The sequence below is a fragment of the Lytechinus pictus genome, chromosome 5 (assembly GCF_037042905.1).
Source record: "Lytechinus pictus isolate F3 Inbred chromosome 5, Lp3.0, whole genome shotgun sequence".
In the NCBI taxonomy this organism is placed as follows: domain Eukaryota; kingdom Metazoa; phylum Echinodermata; class Echinoidea; order Temnopleuroida; family Toxopneustidae; genus Lytechinus; species Lytechinus pictus.
Window position 1 is genome coordinate 22,164,368 of NC_087249.1, and position 14,115 is coordinate 22,178,482.

At 36.4% G+C, this 14,115-nt stretch overlaps 1 protein-coding gene across 1 annotated transcript in view; it reads left to right on the forward strand.

Moving 5' to 3' along the window:
- The window catches only part of LOC129261662 (uncharacterized), a 43,583-nt gene that overhangs the window by 22,535 nt on the left and 6,933 nt on the right, over positions 1-14,115 (forward strand). Inside the window, exons 2-5 of the mRNA XM_064100035.1 lie at positions 6,570-6,683; positions 7,223-7,335; positions 7,811-7,867; positions 13,634-13,703. Coding sequence (XP_063956105.1) covers positions 6,570-6,683; positions 7,223-7,335; positions 7,811-7,867; positions 13,634-13,703 — 354 coding nt within the window. The remainder of the gene's footprint in view (positions 1-6,569; positions 6,684-7,222; positions 7,336-7,810; positions 7,868-13,633; positions 13,704-14,115) is intronic.

The window sequence follows — 14,115 nt, forward strand, 5'->3', positions numbered from 1 at the left end:
GGCCTGCCAACTGATGGTTAAAACGAAATTGAAAAAAAAAACCCACAAAACCCCGTTATTTGAAATGCTCATCCGTTGACCAAAATAATCGACCAATTAGACCTATAAGTGAGTACCATAATTATTATGTATCTGTTTTGAACATAGTTGAAAAGGTAGTGAGAGATATAATTTAATTTGTCACAAATCATACACCATTTTTGCCCATATTACTCATTTTCTCGTGACATTCCATTTCCATCCGATCATCTGATTGACCATCATCCTTTTCCATGACGTCATCAAACTAAATTGATTCAAGATGACATCAGAGCATAGCGAATCCTATATTCTAGTCGTCATAGTAAGCCATAGTCATCCCACTATCTGAAGTAGCTGACAAATGGGAAGTGAGACTGACCACGTGATGGCAGCGAACCAATCATCACTCAATTAAAGATGGCGTCTCACCTGTTCTTCCAAACCTGTCTGTACTTCCCACGTTTAGTTAGTTGGTTAGTTAACCCATTTAGGTTGAATATTATGACACGTGCAGATGGAGCATTGTCAATTGACATGCACATAATATATTTGTGATATTATTGATTTGTAGTGCTTATGGTCCATAAGTTATACACCTGTATACATCTGTGAATGAATATATCAAGTTTGATTTCATGCAACAACTCCTCATATCTATATTATTTTTTAGTGTATCGTCATGGGTTATAGTTATAGTCGATTGGCGACGGAGTGTGATATATTACAAATTTCGCAATCCATCATACATCTCATGAACTCTACGAAAATAGGTTCAACTTTGCATCTTTACTGCCATTTCACGAATTTGACACTTAAATTTTCTGGAAAAACTAATAAAGGTGCAAAACGAAACTTTTAAGGGGACTTCTCTTGCAGCTGGACGATGCAAAATTTAAAGGTGATTTTATTTCCAAAGGTGCAAATTTGACGCCAAATGGTACCTTTAACATGTTAAAAGGTACATCCAATGTGAGATTGGTCTTCACCTTCCATAAAATTAAAGACATCCAAGGTGCAATGTTGAACCTATTTTAATTCAAATGTATGCGTTTAATAGGAAAGTTGAAAATGCTTATTCTTTGTGTTAAAACATATAATTTGTGAGTTGCATGTTTATAATTCTCGTATCGCAAATAAGCATTTCGTGAAATAAAATCATTTAAAACCAAGAACTTTGCACCAATTTTCATTTACATGAAGCAAGACCGTACCCAAAAGCTCGTTACTGTCGCATTCGGGGTTCTAAATTTCACTCTGTTATAAAAGTGCGAAATTACTGAATCCAAGTCAGCATAATTAACATGATTTCTATTTGTCGGTTTACTTTCTGAATCTTCATTATATGACCTTTTTTTCTTCTACCTTGGGTCATGGGTTCAAATCCCAGCCATGGCGTAGTTTCCTTCAGTAAGAAATTTATCCACATTGTGCTGCACTCAACCCAGGTGAGGTGAATGGGTACCTGGCAGGAATTTATTCCTTGAAATGCCACCGCGCTGTAAAAGGCTGCGGCGCTAAAACCAGGGTAATAATATCCAAGTCCTTTGGAAGCGCAAAGAGACGTTATTTAAATGTGTTATGCGCGATACAAGAACTTACTATTATTATTATTATTACCTTTTTATCAGCTCTAATTTCATGGGGAAATTCAAGATTTACCTTTACCCGTAATGCTACAGTCACACCTAGGAAACGGACCCCAAACCAACTGATGATATGCCATTCAGAATAATGTAATAACTTGATCGGTCTGGAGTCGGTTTTCGTCGGTGTGACTGACCCTTCCTTGCTAACCATACACAATGTGTATATACACAAGCCTTTGGGGCTTTTGGCAACGGTCTGGTCAGTCGTGATGTATATAGGATATCAGCAATCAAAGACTATTAGGACGTCTGAATGTCTCCTAATCGCATTTCACGGGGAGGGGTAAACATTTTAAATTCTGATGATGTATCTGGAGAGGTTAAACATTTTTGATGATTTTTACGAGGTCATGACCTCGTGTCACAGGTATTTTCTAATGAATTATTTGCAGCCAGTCGCCCGTACTTTCAACCAATCAAGGACAATGTATTAATTGTGATTTTTCGATGAACCAATCAGAATCAAGATAATGAATGCTTGATTCTTATTTGTCCCCACTCTTCAAAGGTATTGTGAAATCATGATGTTCATACCAATCTCATCAAACTGGCAAAATATCACTCCAAATATTGAACATCAAAGAAATAAAATAAGTTGGTGGCATTATGTGTCAGCTAAACAGCTAAACACAATTTTGAACTATACTTCTTTTCACACTACAACCATAGATAATGCTAGAAAGATCTGTTTCACATTCTTTTCAATCTGATTTACCACATCGTATATCTTTGTTAATATAAACCCTTCATCGGCGAAAGATATAAACTTGTTTAAAACATATATTTTTGTTAATTGGTACAATAATATTAATACGCCCTATACACGAAAATGTTATCTGAGTTTAAAAATCATTTTTAACTCGCATTAAAACCAGTGTCCTCACACAATGTTTTGGGTGATACACTGGAATCATATAGGCCTTTCATATTAAAGAGAGATGATAGCACAAAATTCATATCTTTTAACGCCTTTGAAGATGATTCCAGAGATACTGACGATAAAAATCTAGGATTTCGCTGAATGGTGTTGAGACATTCAACACAGAAACAAATATGCTTTACAGATAAAGGTTGAAAACAGATCTAGACAGATAGGACCCGCCGACCGAGGCAAATTGAAAAAAAAAAAAAAAAAAAAGCCATGAATTTGATTCTTTGTTCTTGTCCAAGATGTAGGCATATGTACGTGAAAACACCTAATTATGGTTAAAAGAGGGATAGATAGGGATAGACTACGTTTTCTCTTACCTAGGAATATTCTTAGTTTGTTGTATAATACACTTGTCTTGCCTTATTTAAGTTATGGAAACATTGTCTGGGGAAATACATATCCATCAAAGTTAGACAAACTTCTAAAACTACAAAAGAGAGTAGTTAGATACTGTACTTTATCTGATTTTCATGCCCACTCTAAACCTTTGTTTCTCAAATTGAATGTACTTGATATATATAAGCTTAATAAATTTCTAATAGGATTAATCCTCTTCAGACATGTAAACACATCTTTACCTGAAAATATTCAATTATTGTTATCATTCAATAATGAGATCCATAATTACAATACTCGTCATAAAGAGAAATTTCATATATTCAGATGTACTAAAACATTTGTCTCATTTACTTTTAAACATACTGCACCCCTTATTTGGAACGCACTTCCTCAAGAGATACGTCAAACTAGTAATTTCAATGGTTATAAAAGGAAATTAAAGTCATATCTGTTAAAGTTAACACATACCTAATCCCTATTTATATACTTTTTCATACGATAATAATTCAACTTTTCACTCCCTCTTCACTTCACTTTATGTTTATTTTGTAAAATTTCTTATTTTTGTATTGTTTTTTATAATTATTTACCTTAAAATATCCATTGCAACAATCTTTAATTCCAATTTGGGACACAGCCTTGACAAGTTCAAGTCCCTTTTTGAACTTTTGCAGTGACCCATTTCCATTTGATTTTTTTTCTGTATATGTGAAATCAATACCATTTCTGTGTTTGTATAAATTGTATTGTATCCAAATGTAAATCTTGTAAATTTGTATGTAAATCTTGTAAATTTGTATGTATGAATTGTATCTTTTTATCGAATGGAATGAATAAATCTTGAATCTTGAATCTTGATGTGCATACACTGTAAAAACTGTGGTGTTAAAATTGACACCAGTTGGTGTTAATAGAGGACCACACCCCGAGGTGTTAAAATTACACCCTAGAGATTGAACATAACACCAAAGAGTGTAAATGTAACAACCTAAGGTGTTGTAATAACACCTATAGGTGTTAAACTAACTCCATCAATTTAACATCGGAGTAAAATAACTGGTGTGGTCCTCTATGTACACCCGGTTAACACCACAGTTTTTTGCTGTGTACATTCAATTCAATTCAATCCAATTCAATTCTATTAAGTGTTTATTTTCTTCCGATTGACATTACACAGGCTACATCCAATTTCTTATGAAACAAACAAATCAATAATATAGAAATATACTAATGAATGTAAATACAATATGTAATCTATGTACATACTGCATATAAAAACCGAGAAAGCAGCAGGTGCTTAATTGAGTCGGCTGTAAGATTAACAACAAAATACCAAAAGAAAAGGGTGATCATGTATTTGTGTTGGTAACATTGTATTAACTCTACATAGTATTAACTCTTATTTCACCCAACAAAATATGAGTTTTACCCTTTCAACATAACGTAGAATGTACTATGTAATCAACACGATGCTTTTATGTGGTATCATAGACGTGAGCCTGTATACCATCACCTTCAAAATCTTACCATTCTCAGTCTATTTGTTGCAAGTTCGGATGATGAAAGCATGTATGGAAAAGAAAAATGACCTTAATGAAAATTACTGTCATCACTTTGGCCAGGGTATAACACCTGTTAATTAATCATTATTATTGGCTCATTCAGAAGGTACGTAGAACTAACTGGTGAGCCCTAATTTAGTAAGGTAGATCTCCCCGGACCCTTACAGAAATTGACCACAGAGTGTGTGTAGGCTATTACTATCAGCGTAGACTCTCATGAGAGCTAGCAATGAATTGGCGCCTTCTAACCTAATAAGGAAATAAGGATTTCCCTCCAAGAAAACCGAACTTTCCTGATCGCCAGCAGACCATGTTTTGTGACGTTATAATAACTGTCATTCTTCCAGTTGTATTGCATATATTTGAATGGTGTATGCACAGTAAAAACGCTGTTTAAGATTTTATACAACGCTGTTTACTATATAAACCTTACAGTATTTGTTTAACCGTTTAAACAATCATGTTTAATTTATTGAAGATTAGATATTGAAAATTAATCTTTGTTGCTTAAGATTTAAACACTTGTTTAAACTATTTAAACAATTACTGTAAGGTTCATATTGTAAACAGCGTTGTATAATTTTTTTTACTGTGTGTTAAAAAATAACATAATGACTAATCTTGTGCACTGAATCAAACATTAAAGGAAATATGAGCCAATTGTATAATTACTGCCGAAAAAGATCTAAACGCAAAAAATAATAATAATGAAAAATATCAGATGAAAATGATAGAGTAATAGGAAATAAGTAATGAAAACTGACATTTAAAGGAAAGATAATGAAACTAATGGATATAATTCATAGGGACTTGTCGAAGAAGGAAACAAAGGACGTTTACGATACATGGTTTGTATAAAATCCAGAAAACGCATTATACAAAAAACCTTCCAGAAAATTTGAAAATACAATATGGTTCAACAAGGACTTATCATTTGGTTGCGTTAACAATTGCAACTTGAATATATACAATATGTTATCAACGGCATACGTGGAAAGATTTGGAACAACTTGGCAGACATTTATCTGCACAAATCTTATTTCCATTCTATTTCCGAAATCATGTCACAAACTATGTCTCAATGTAATACATATGGGCGTTGACTTTCCGTCACCCATGCAGTCTGGGTTGTATAGGTTCTGACCATTTCTTTATGGACACACTTCGTATCCAGAGTGTGCTCTCTTTCAAATCAGTAGGCCTATATGTAATTTATTTCATTTAATTAACTTCATTCGATGAAGGATATGTGCAATTTACATAGCGACGATGCAAAGTATCAGCTCTATGAGTGTATTGCGAATTGCATAATAATAAGTAGCATTTTGCATAGTTTGAGAGTATTGCGTGGGTTTTATTTCTTAAAAAACGAGTAAAAATGATCTCATCTGAAAATGCCTAGTCGATATAGTGCAAGCCTTTAATCAAGTTTTTATATTTTTCAGTCGATCATTAGTTTACTATTCATTCGGCATATCAGGTATCCGTGCACAGACGATGTTAATTGAAAGTGTAATTAAGTACAACGATCTCATTTGAGATTCGAAAGAAATATGAGAAATGAAGATAAACTTGCAAGTCTTCCGATCGGGTCCAGCTTGCTTGGCTGATCGTAAAATCACTTAAATGGAGTAACCATTATCAGGAATCGACTGTAGCATTATTTTATTATTATTAAATTATTATCTCAAAAGGTATATTCATGGAGGTAGTAAGTCTTACTACCTCCATGGTATATTCAAGACTAGCCATTTATAACACGGTATAGATGCTAAAGAGGCGACACCAATTTGCAGCGGAAGTAGTACAATACACACACACACACCCTCACTAAGAAAAAGGGGTTCAAATTTGAACCCTATTTAGCATCCCAAGGGCCCGCCCAAGGGGTGCTAACGAGTGCAATTATGCCCATTTGTGCACCTTTGAGAGTGTAGTATGCACGGTCAATGCGAGATAACTTACAATGTTGGTCAGTTCGCTCTGTCTTGTAATGTTTTATATGTATTGTTTATGAATATGGATATTACCACCGTATTTGATAAATTTTCTTTCGTTTCATATTTTCAGCGGAAGTTGTATCTGAATATATCAACGTCGACATCGTACCTCAGAACGTTACTGGACCGGGTGGTCGAGCATCATGGAATCTGTTTGCAAGGGTCGACTGGCGACGACCGGCAGGTAAACTTTGATAATATTTCCCATTCATATATATTCATGAGTCAATGTTAGGTGACCTTTGACGAGTCACCTCTATCGACCTTCCTTTTCAACCACAAAATAATTGTGCCAGGATCGAGCGAGGAGTTCTGAGATAATTCCGTGGATTGAGTAATACATTCACCTTTAAAATCAATGATAAAGAAAACAATTTCAATTTTGCAATTCGAGGGCTAAATGGTGTGACGCCAAATGGTTGATGAATAATTTCAGTCTTCAATGCCCTAAAACAAAAGAGTGAGTCCTGAAAATATGTGGATACGCCTCTCTTTTATTTGCCATGGTCAGAATCCGGCCCAGTGAATAATAACGCTAATCCAAATGAAACACCGTATTTTTGCCCGTCCTGTGAACTTAATATTATTGTCATGAAATAGTCATCAAAGATTACATTGGTTTTATTTCATATTTCCTTCTCATTCAACCACAAACGACTTGAATTATAGCAATGCACTGTAAATATTATTACATCATCATCTTTCATTCCATCCCCTTATCAGGATTAGAGCCAGATGATATGTACGTCTTGAAATTAGCAAGTTTTGATGGCATGATGGCAGAAGAGAGTGTATTCACTGATCCGTGTCTTGTTGGTAACGAAGAGATTCTGGTGGTAAGAAAATCCAACAACTACTATTCCTTTCTTTCCTTGCATAATTATTTTCCTTCACCTACTCCAAATCAAAATATGTCAATAATTGTACATTTTAGTTCTTTTAGCAAAAGTTAGATGCGTTTTTTTTTTTAAAGAGCACCTCCAAAATATTTTCATTTTCCCTAAAAATGCATAATTGATTCACATTAAATATCGGCTATGACTAAATTTTGATTAACAAAAAAACCCCGAAAAAGCAACCACCTAAAAAACCGACAGTCGACCCAACTGTAAATTCGTAGATGGTTGTTGTAATAGAAAAAATGAATACGTACGAATGAAAAGTATTTTAATGGGGTTCGAGGATCAACGTGAATAATCCGTAAATGTGACTGTCCTGTCACTCCCGAATATTGTTGCACAATAAGTGAATGAGATATTTAAGAACTACTGATGATCAATTTCCCTCATTTTCTTTCCTACCCCCTCAAAGTCAACAGAAGAGCATATTTTCAACAACCTGAGTTTTGGACAACTTTATGAACTCGAGGTAAGAAGCCTAATAACCAAGTTTACATCCCATTGATTATTTGACGTCTATATTAAGTTTTGGTTCTAAAGGTATTTCGTTCTCAAAGTTTGAATTCTTTGTCGAAGCAAATGAAATAGTATGTCATGAAACTTGTATTGTGTGAAAGATGCAGTATGAAAAATAATGTTTATAATACTAAATAGGTTCATTATTGCGGAATGAAATATTCGCTAGAGGGTATTCATTTGTCTCGCAATCTACTATGGTCAACAAGGAAATTCGTGATCACTCTCGCAAAAAGTGTTCACTAGCTTACAAGTTCACGAGCTTTCGAGTGCCGCTGCAACTCTTTATCAAGTGATAAAGAGTTGCAGTGATAAAGTGATAAAGAGTTGCAGCGGCACTCGAAAGCTCGTGAACTTGTAAGCTAGTGAGCACTTTTTGCGAGAGTGATCACGAATTTCCTAGAAAGCTAGTGAACACTTTTTGCGAGAGTGATCACGAATTTCCTTGTTGACCATAGTAGATTGCGAGACAAATGAATACCCTCTAGCGAATAATGTTTATAGTTAACATTTGTACACAATACGAATTTTGAGTGTAACTTAGCACCCTTAAAATGCAACACTGGAAGCTTCACACCTTAGATCGGATCAGCCATCAAAGTCAAATTTTCACAACGAATCATTCAATGAACTGAATAAAAACAAAAAATCATAAAAACGGTCTCTACATTTTTTTTTGTAAAACATGAACTTCAAAATCATAGTCTAATAAAACTGAACTTGGACTTTGGAGGCTATGAGGAATTGCAATTGATTCCAATTTATATACAGGCGTACCATAAAAAAAGTAGGCCTTCCTCTGAAATGGTTGTTTAAAGGGTTGTCTCGTCATGATCAATTTGGATCACGGTTTACTGAGTAATTTTGGCTCAACCGACTCAAGTCTTTACTCATGAGGAACATTATAGATTGTGATCTATAATGTATTATTTCAGACAAATTTAAAGGCTTTCATTGCAAGAACATAGAGTTGTGTGGCTCTTTATTTTTATTGTTATTATTCAAAGGCAAAAAGACAATAAACCGATATTGAGTCCGCAGGCGTACGAGCTGGAAGGGGGGGGGGGGGGGGGGTGAGGGGGTGGGTCTATAAAAATGCGTGTTATACTTAAATAATTATCAGTCAGTTTCCAACTTTGCTACGGGTTAGCCATCTACTGTACATGGAATGACATACACAGCCCTCTTCTGAAGTTTCCCATTAAAACGATGTCAGCCTTCCATTTCAGTCAGACTCCAGAAAGCATTAAAATGTACGACAATGAACATTATCTCTCCTGAGACTTTCTTTATATAAACATAGATATGTTTTAACGGGGCAATCATTGTAGCAATAATGGATCCCTATGGGCTTGGGAACGTGTAACCTCTCACACCTACGAGGCTAGAAATGACTCGTGTAAACATGTCAAAAAACGTCATCTCTCTCTTCTACTCTTCCGCCTCTCTTTACATCTCCATTCTGACATTTTCCCACCCCATGTTGTCATTTCATCACACCATTTTCTTTCAGCAATGGCTTAATGAGGCAAAAGTTCTTAGGTGTCAGACTGTAGGATATGATTCATTATTCGGAAATTTTTGAGCGATCAAAGTGAGCAAGCAAAAAATCAATTAAAAAATCATAAAAGATCAAATAATTTGATTTAAATGAACATGATGCCAGAGAAAACTCGATGGAAATCAATAATTCAAATGTTAAAAATGCAATAAATTAAATTGGATTCTAAATTACAACTTTGTAATCTATCTCTTTTGTTTTCTCTTCCCCTGTTTTTTTTTTTTTTTTTTTTTTTTTTTTTTGGGGGGGGGGGGGCGGTTGCAGCCAAATTCTCACAGCATCAGGCCTATGCCAGCGACTTTCAGTGGTCAAAGGGGAAATTATTTTTTTGTTCCTTTGCTCAACGAAAGTTCATGTCGGGGCATACAGGAAGCCGAACATCTAAGAGCCTGTTCAGACCGGCAGAGATAGCGCGATCTAGCGCGCGCTAGATCGCGCTATCTCTGCGGTGTGGAAGGTACAACGTCGTTTCGGTCCGCCCAACAGCGAGCCACGGCGAGCCAAAACGGCGTGCCACTGGAGCACCTCTTGGGGGTGGTCCACGAGAGATAGCGCGGTCTAGCGCGCGCTAGATCGCGCTATCTCTGCCGGTGTGAACCCGAGCTACGATAGCACGCCGGAAGTCATCTACACGCGGGGAATTTTATACTCATTCTATTTTGGTGCGATCTGAATCTGAATCGGTACAACTCAACACTCCTAATTTTATGGAGTAAAACGCGTCGGAACATCGTGAAAATAGAAATATAGTAAGTAATGCGTCATGGCAACAGGACCTCTCAAAAAAGGGGGTGCTACGATAGACCGCGCTATCTCACTGCGGTGTGAATCCGGCGAATGCCAATGGGCGGACCGTGGATCGCGCTACGATAGCGCGATCCACGGTCCGCCCACGGTCCCCCCTTGCGGTGTGAACAGCCTCTTAAGAGAAACTTGCCCTCGCCATGGCAAAAAACCACCGGCAAATGTACCCAACACTTACTTCTATAAACACGATAAATTCAAATTGGTTGTGGCAGAATCAAGCAGACTTACTTTTTACTATTTTTAGTGATGTTGCTATAGTAGGTAGGCCTATATTTACTTGATGATTCATTTGACAAACAAGCATAAATTATGTGGGAACTATATTGAAATCACGATTACCATCACCGTTTGCACCCACAAATCCCCCCCTCAACCGCCTCTCTCCCTCGGCAATGCTCCGTGTAATCTGCTACCCTTAAATCTTGAAAATGATCTCTCTTCCACTACCGAATGGTGAACCATCATGAAATTATGAAACGCCACATAGTTCCATATTCAAATTTCTTTGTAATTTCATGTGATTATGATATGGGAATGTAGGTGGTTTCTTTATATCGTCATCCAGCTCGAATCCTATAATGTTTATGAGGTCATCATGATTAGACAAATCATACCCTTGTTATTTGAACGTCTGCAATATCTTCCCCTCTTGAGAACTATTCCACCGAATCAGAGCAGGTGCTCCTGGCATAAACAGATGATTACGACGCGATATCGAAGGCCGATAGGGGTCCCCTGGTATCGAGGAGGACGACGACCTCCTGGGCGACACACGACATTGGTTGATCCAGTTTGGGGTCGGGCGGGGACTCGCCCCTAAATGACCCACCGGTGTAATGATTTTTAAGTGAGAGTCCGAGAGAGTAGAGAAGGACCTGAGTCATCACCCCTTGGTGGCATTACAAAAAATAGTGATAATCATCATTTTTAATTGTCATTTTAATTTTTAGTTAACTACGGGGGGGGGGGGCATGTGGGGGCACGTGCCCCCCCCCCAAAAAAAAAAACCCGGGGAAAATGCGAAAAAGAGGGAGAAAGAAAGAAAAACGTAGTGGGGGATGAATGAATTATTGTATATTATATTATACTATGTTATATTATATATTACATTATATTATATTACATAAGAAATATTTTTCATAACTTTCTGTTGTACTAAAACATCCCGTTTTCAAGTCAATATACACCAAATAGACCTATAGTTCCAATTATAATTGTTTTATGTAGTGGCATAATACTATGCTTCTTTTTCATGATTACATAAAGTGATGACCCCCTTTTAAGGTCTGAATATAAAATATTTCCAATCAGTACTTACGTTCGCGGATTGGTGAGACATGTTAGCTCTTTATGAATTCCTAAAAACAATTCTTAAAATGTCTCCTTTTCTAGTCTGAATATCGAAAATTTTCAGCTCGCGCTTCGCGCTCGCATCATTTGTATAGTGAAATACTTATGGTTTAAGTGAATTCCTACGAACAAGCATTAGAATGCCCCTCTTCAGATTTAAATTTCAAAAATTTTCAGCTTGCGCTTCGCGCTCGTAATATTTGATTAGTGATATACGTATCATGTTCATGATTACAATGACTAAAAAAAGTGTTTCATGTGTTTAAATGTAATTCTAACAAAATAAGCAAGCACTTGGCGCTCGCATTAGATGGCTACGGTGAGATATGTATGCTCTTCATGAATTTCTTTTAAAAAAGTCCTTACAATTTTCCTGTTTGGGGTCAATGTATGCAGCAAAAAAAATTCAGCTCGCTCTCGCATTGTTTGTTTAATGAGACAGGTATGAATCATGATTGTAAAAATTTGCTTATAATGTCCCTTTTTAGGTCTGAAAACAAAAAAATTTCAGCTCGCGCTTCGCGCTCGCATTAATTGAGCAGTGAGATACATATCCGTTTAATAACACAATTCTTAACATTTCTCTTTCAGGTCAGTATAGGCCTACCTCGCAATTGAGCGCGCTTTGCGCGCCCACTAAGTGACTAAATTTTTTTGCTGGTGCTCCCCCCAATGCCGTGACCCACGGTACGCCACTGGTCTTCTGTGACAGTCATGTCATTACTTGGCAACGAGCCCTTTTTTCTCTCTCTCTTCTTTTTTATATTGTTTGATAGCCACATGTAAATTTTCAGGCCCCCTGTGTTATGAAATCATGGGTAATTCAGAGACATTTATTATGTTTTTTTTTTTTTTTTTTTTGGGGGGGGTATAAAAAAGAATGGGTGATAAGATAAATTATAATTTCCCTAGAATGAGGGGAATTAATTTGATGAAAGTAGATTAAAAAAGCATCTCGCAAACTTCAATTTAAAAAGAAAGAGGGAGAAAGAACAACAACAACAACAAGCAGCAACAAAATGAGAAAACCGCAGGAAATTGACAGTGAGCAAGATAAAAACTTTTGAAGAGATGTGGTCGGAGCAAATGTTGTTCATAGGGATGGATGCCTCTTGTATTGTATCTGGAAACCGGAGAGATGAAGAGGAACATTAGGTATCGACTCAAAATGTGACGTTTAAGAGCGCATTTTCTTCCAAGTACACTTATCCAACGGTTTATTTGGTGCTTCCTATCACATGCAACATACAAATCATAGCATTCTCCAATTCCATTTGTTGTTTTCACGAAGGGGGGGGGGGGCAAACACTAAGAACGCGTAGATGGAGACGACTAGACGGATGCCATTGACATTCAGGTAGAACAATGAGACGACAAAGATAATCAGCTCAAGATCTTGAAAAAAAGGAAAATCGCGAAAGGCTATGCACTATATCGCAATGAATTTCATGACTTTCCTTTAATGAACTGCTTAAATACGAGCAACATTACTCTCATAAAAAATAAACCATGGCATTTTTTTTGTTAAAGCTCTTTATAAAGTTATGCACGATATACTATTGACTAATGATGAAGTGTTATAATGTAAGCCCAGACCTTTCCCTCATAGTTAAAATAATGTGATGATACATGTATAATTGAATTGTATCATAGCTTGCACATTATTTAAGGGAGTTTATCAACATCTTCATATTTCATCAGATCATGGACCTATTACGTAATAGGTCCATGATCAGATATAATGTAAGCTACTGCGACTAAAAATGTTTGAGCAACCTTTTTCGGCATGCCAGTCGTTCCCAAGGTTCGTGTGTAAAGTCATACATAACTCGATGAACATCTTTATGACCCCCACCTTAATGACAAAGACGGGTCTGTTTGTATTCTTGATGAGCACTCTGAGGAAGTGAGGAGGGGGGGGGCTTAATTAGACTAAATGTCTCTATTGATATTACCCTTATTATCAGTCATAACTTTTTTAATCATCTATTCCATATCAAGATTCATCTGTTCCGTCCTGGAAGACAACAAAAATCTTTAATGGGAGCTATCACGGCGTTCCAGACACCAGGTACGTGTAATCATGGACCTAGGTCCATGGTGTAATCATGGCAGTATATCAAAAAGAGTATTTTCTATTTAAATAAAGGGGTGGGGCTGTTGCAACTTTCTCTGCTTCTGATTTTCCATCAATACTCAAAAGTGTTTTATTTACCATGGTTTATATGCCCACTGAGGTATGATGCATCCATAATGACAATCCTTGAAAACTGAGGGGCACTACCCCCTCATAATATTCCCAATCCTGAGGATGGGAGGGGGGGGTGGTCCTGTCTGCCACTCCATGATGCTTCACTTGTACTAGGCAATAATTAGCATTTATTTTGTTCATGTTCACGCTTTAACCAAATACAAATGTGTCTATTCTCTTTATAAAGGAGGGTTGTATATAAAAAGTAGTCTTTCATTTTAGCGATGAAAAT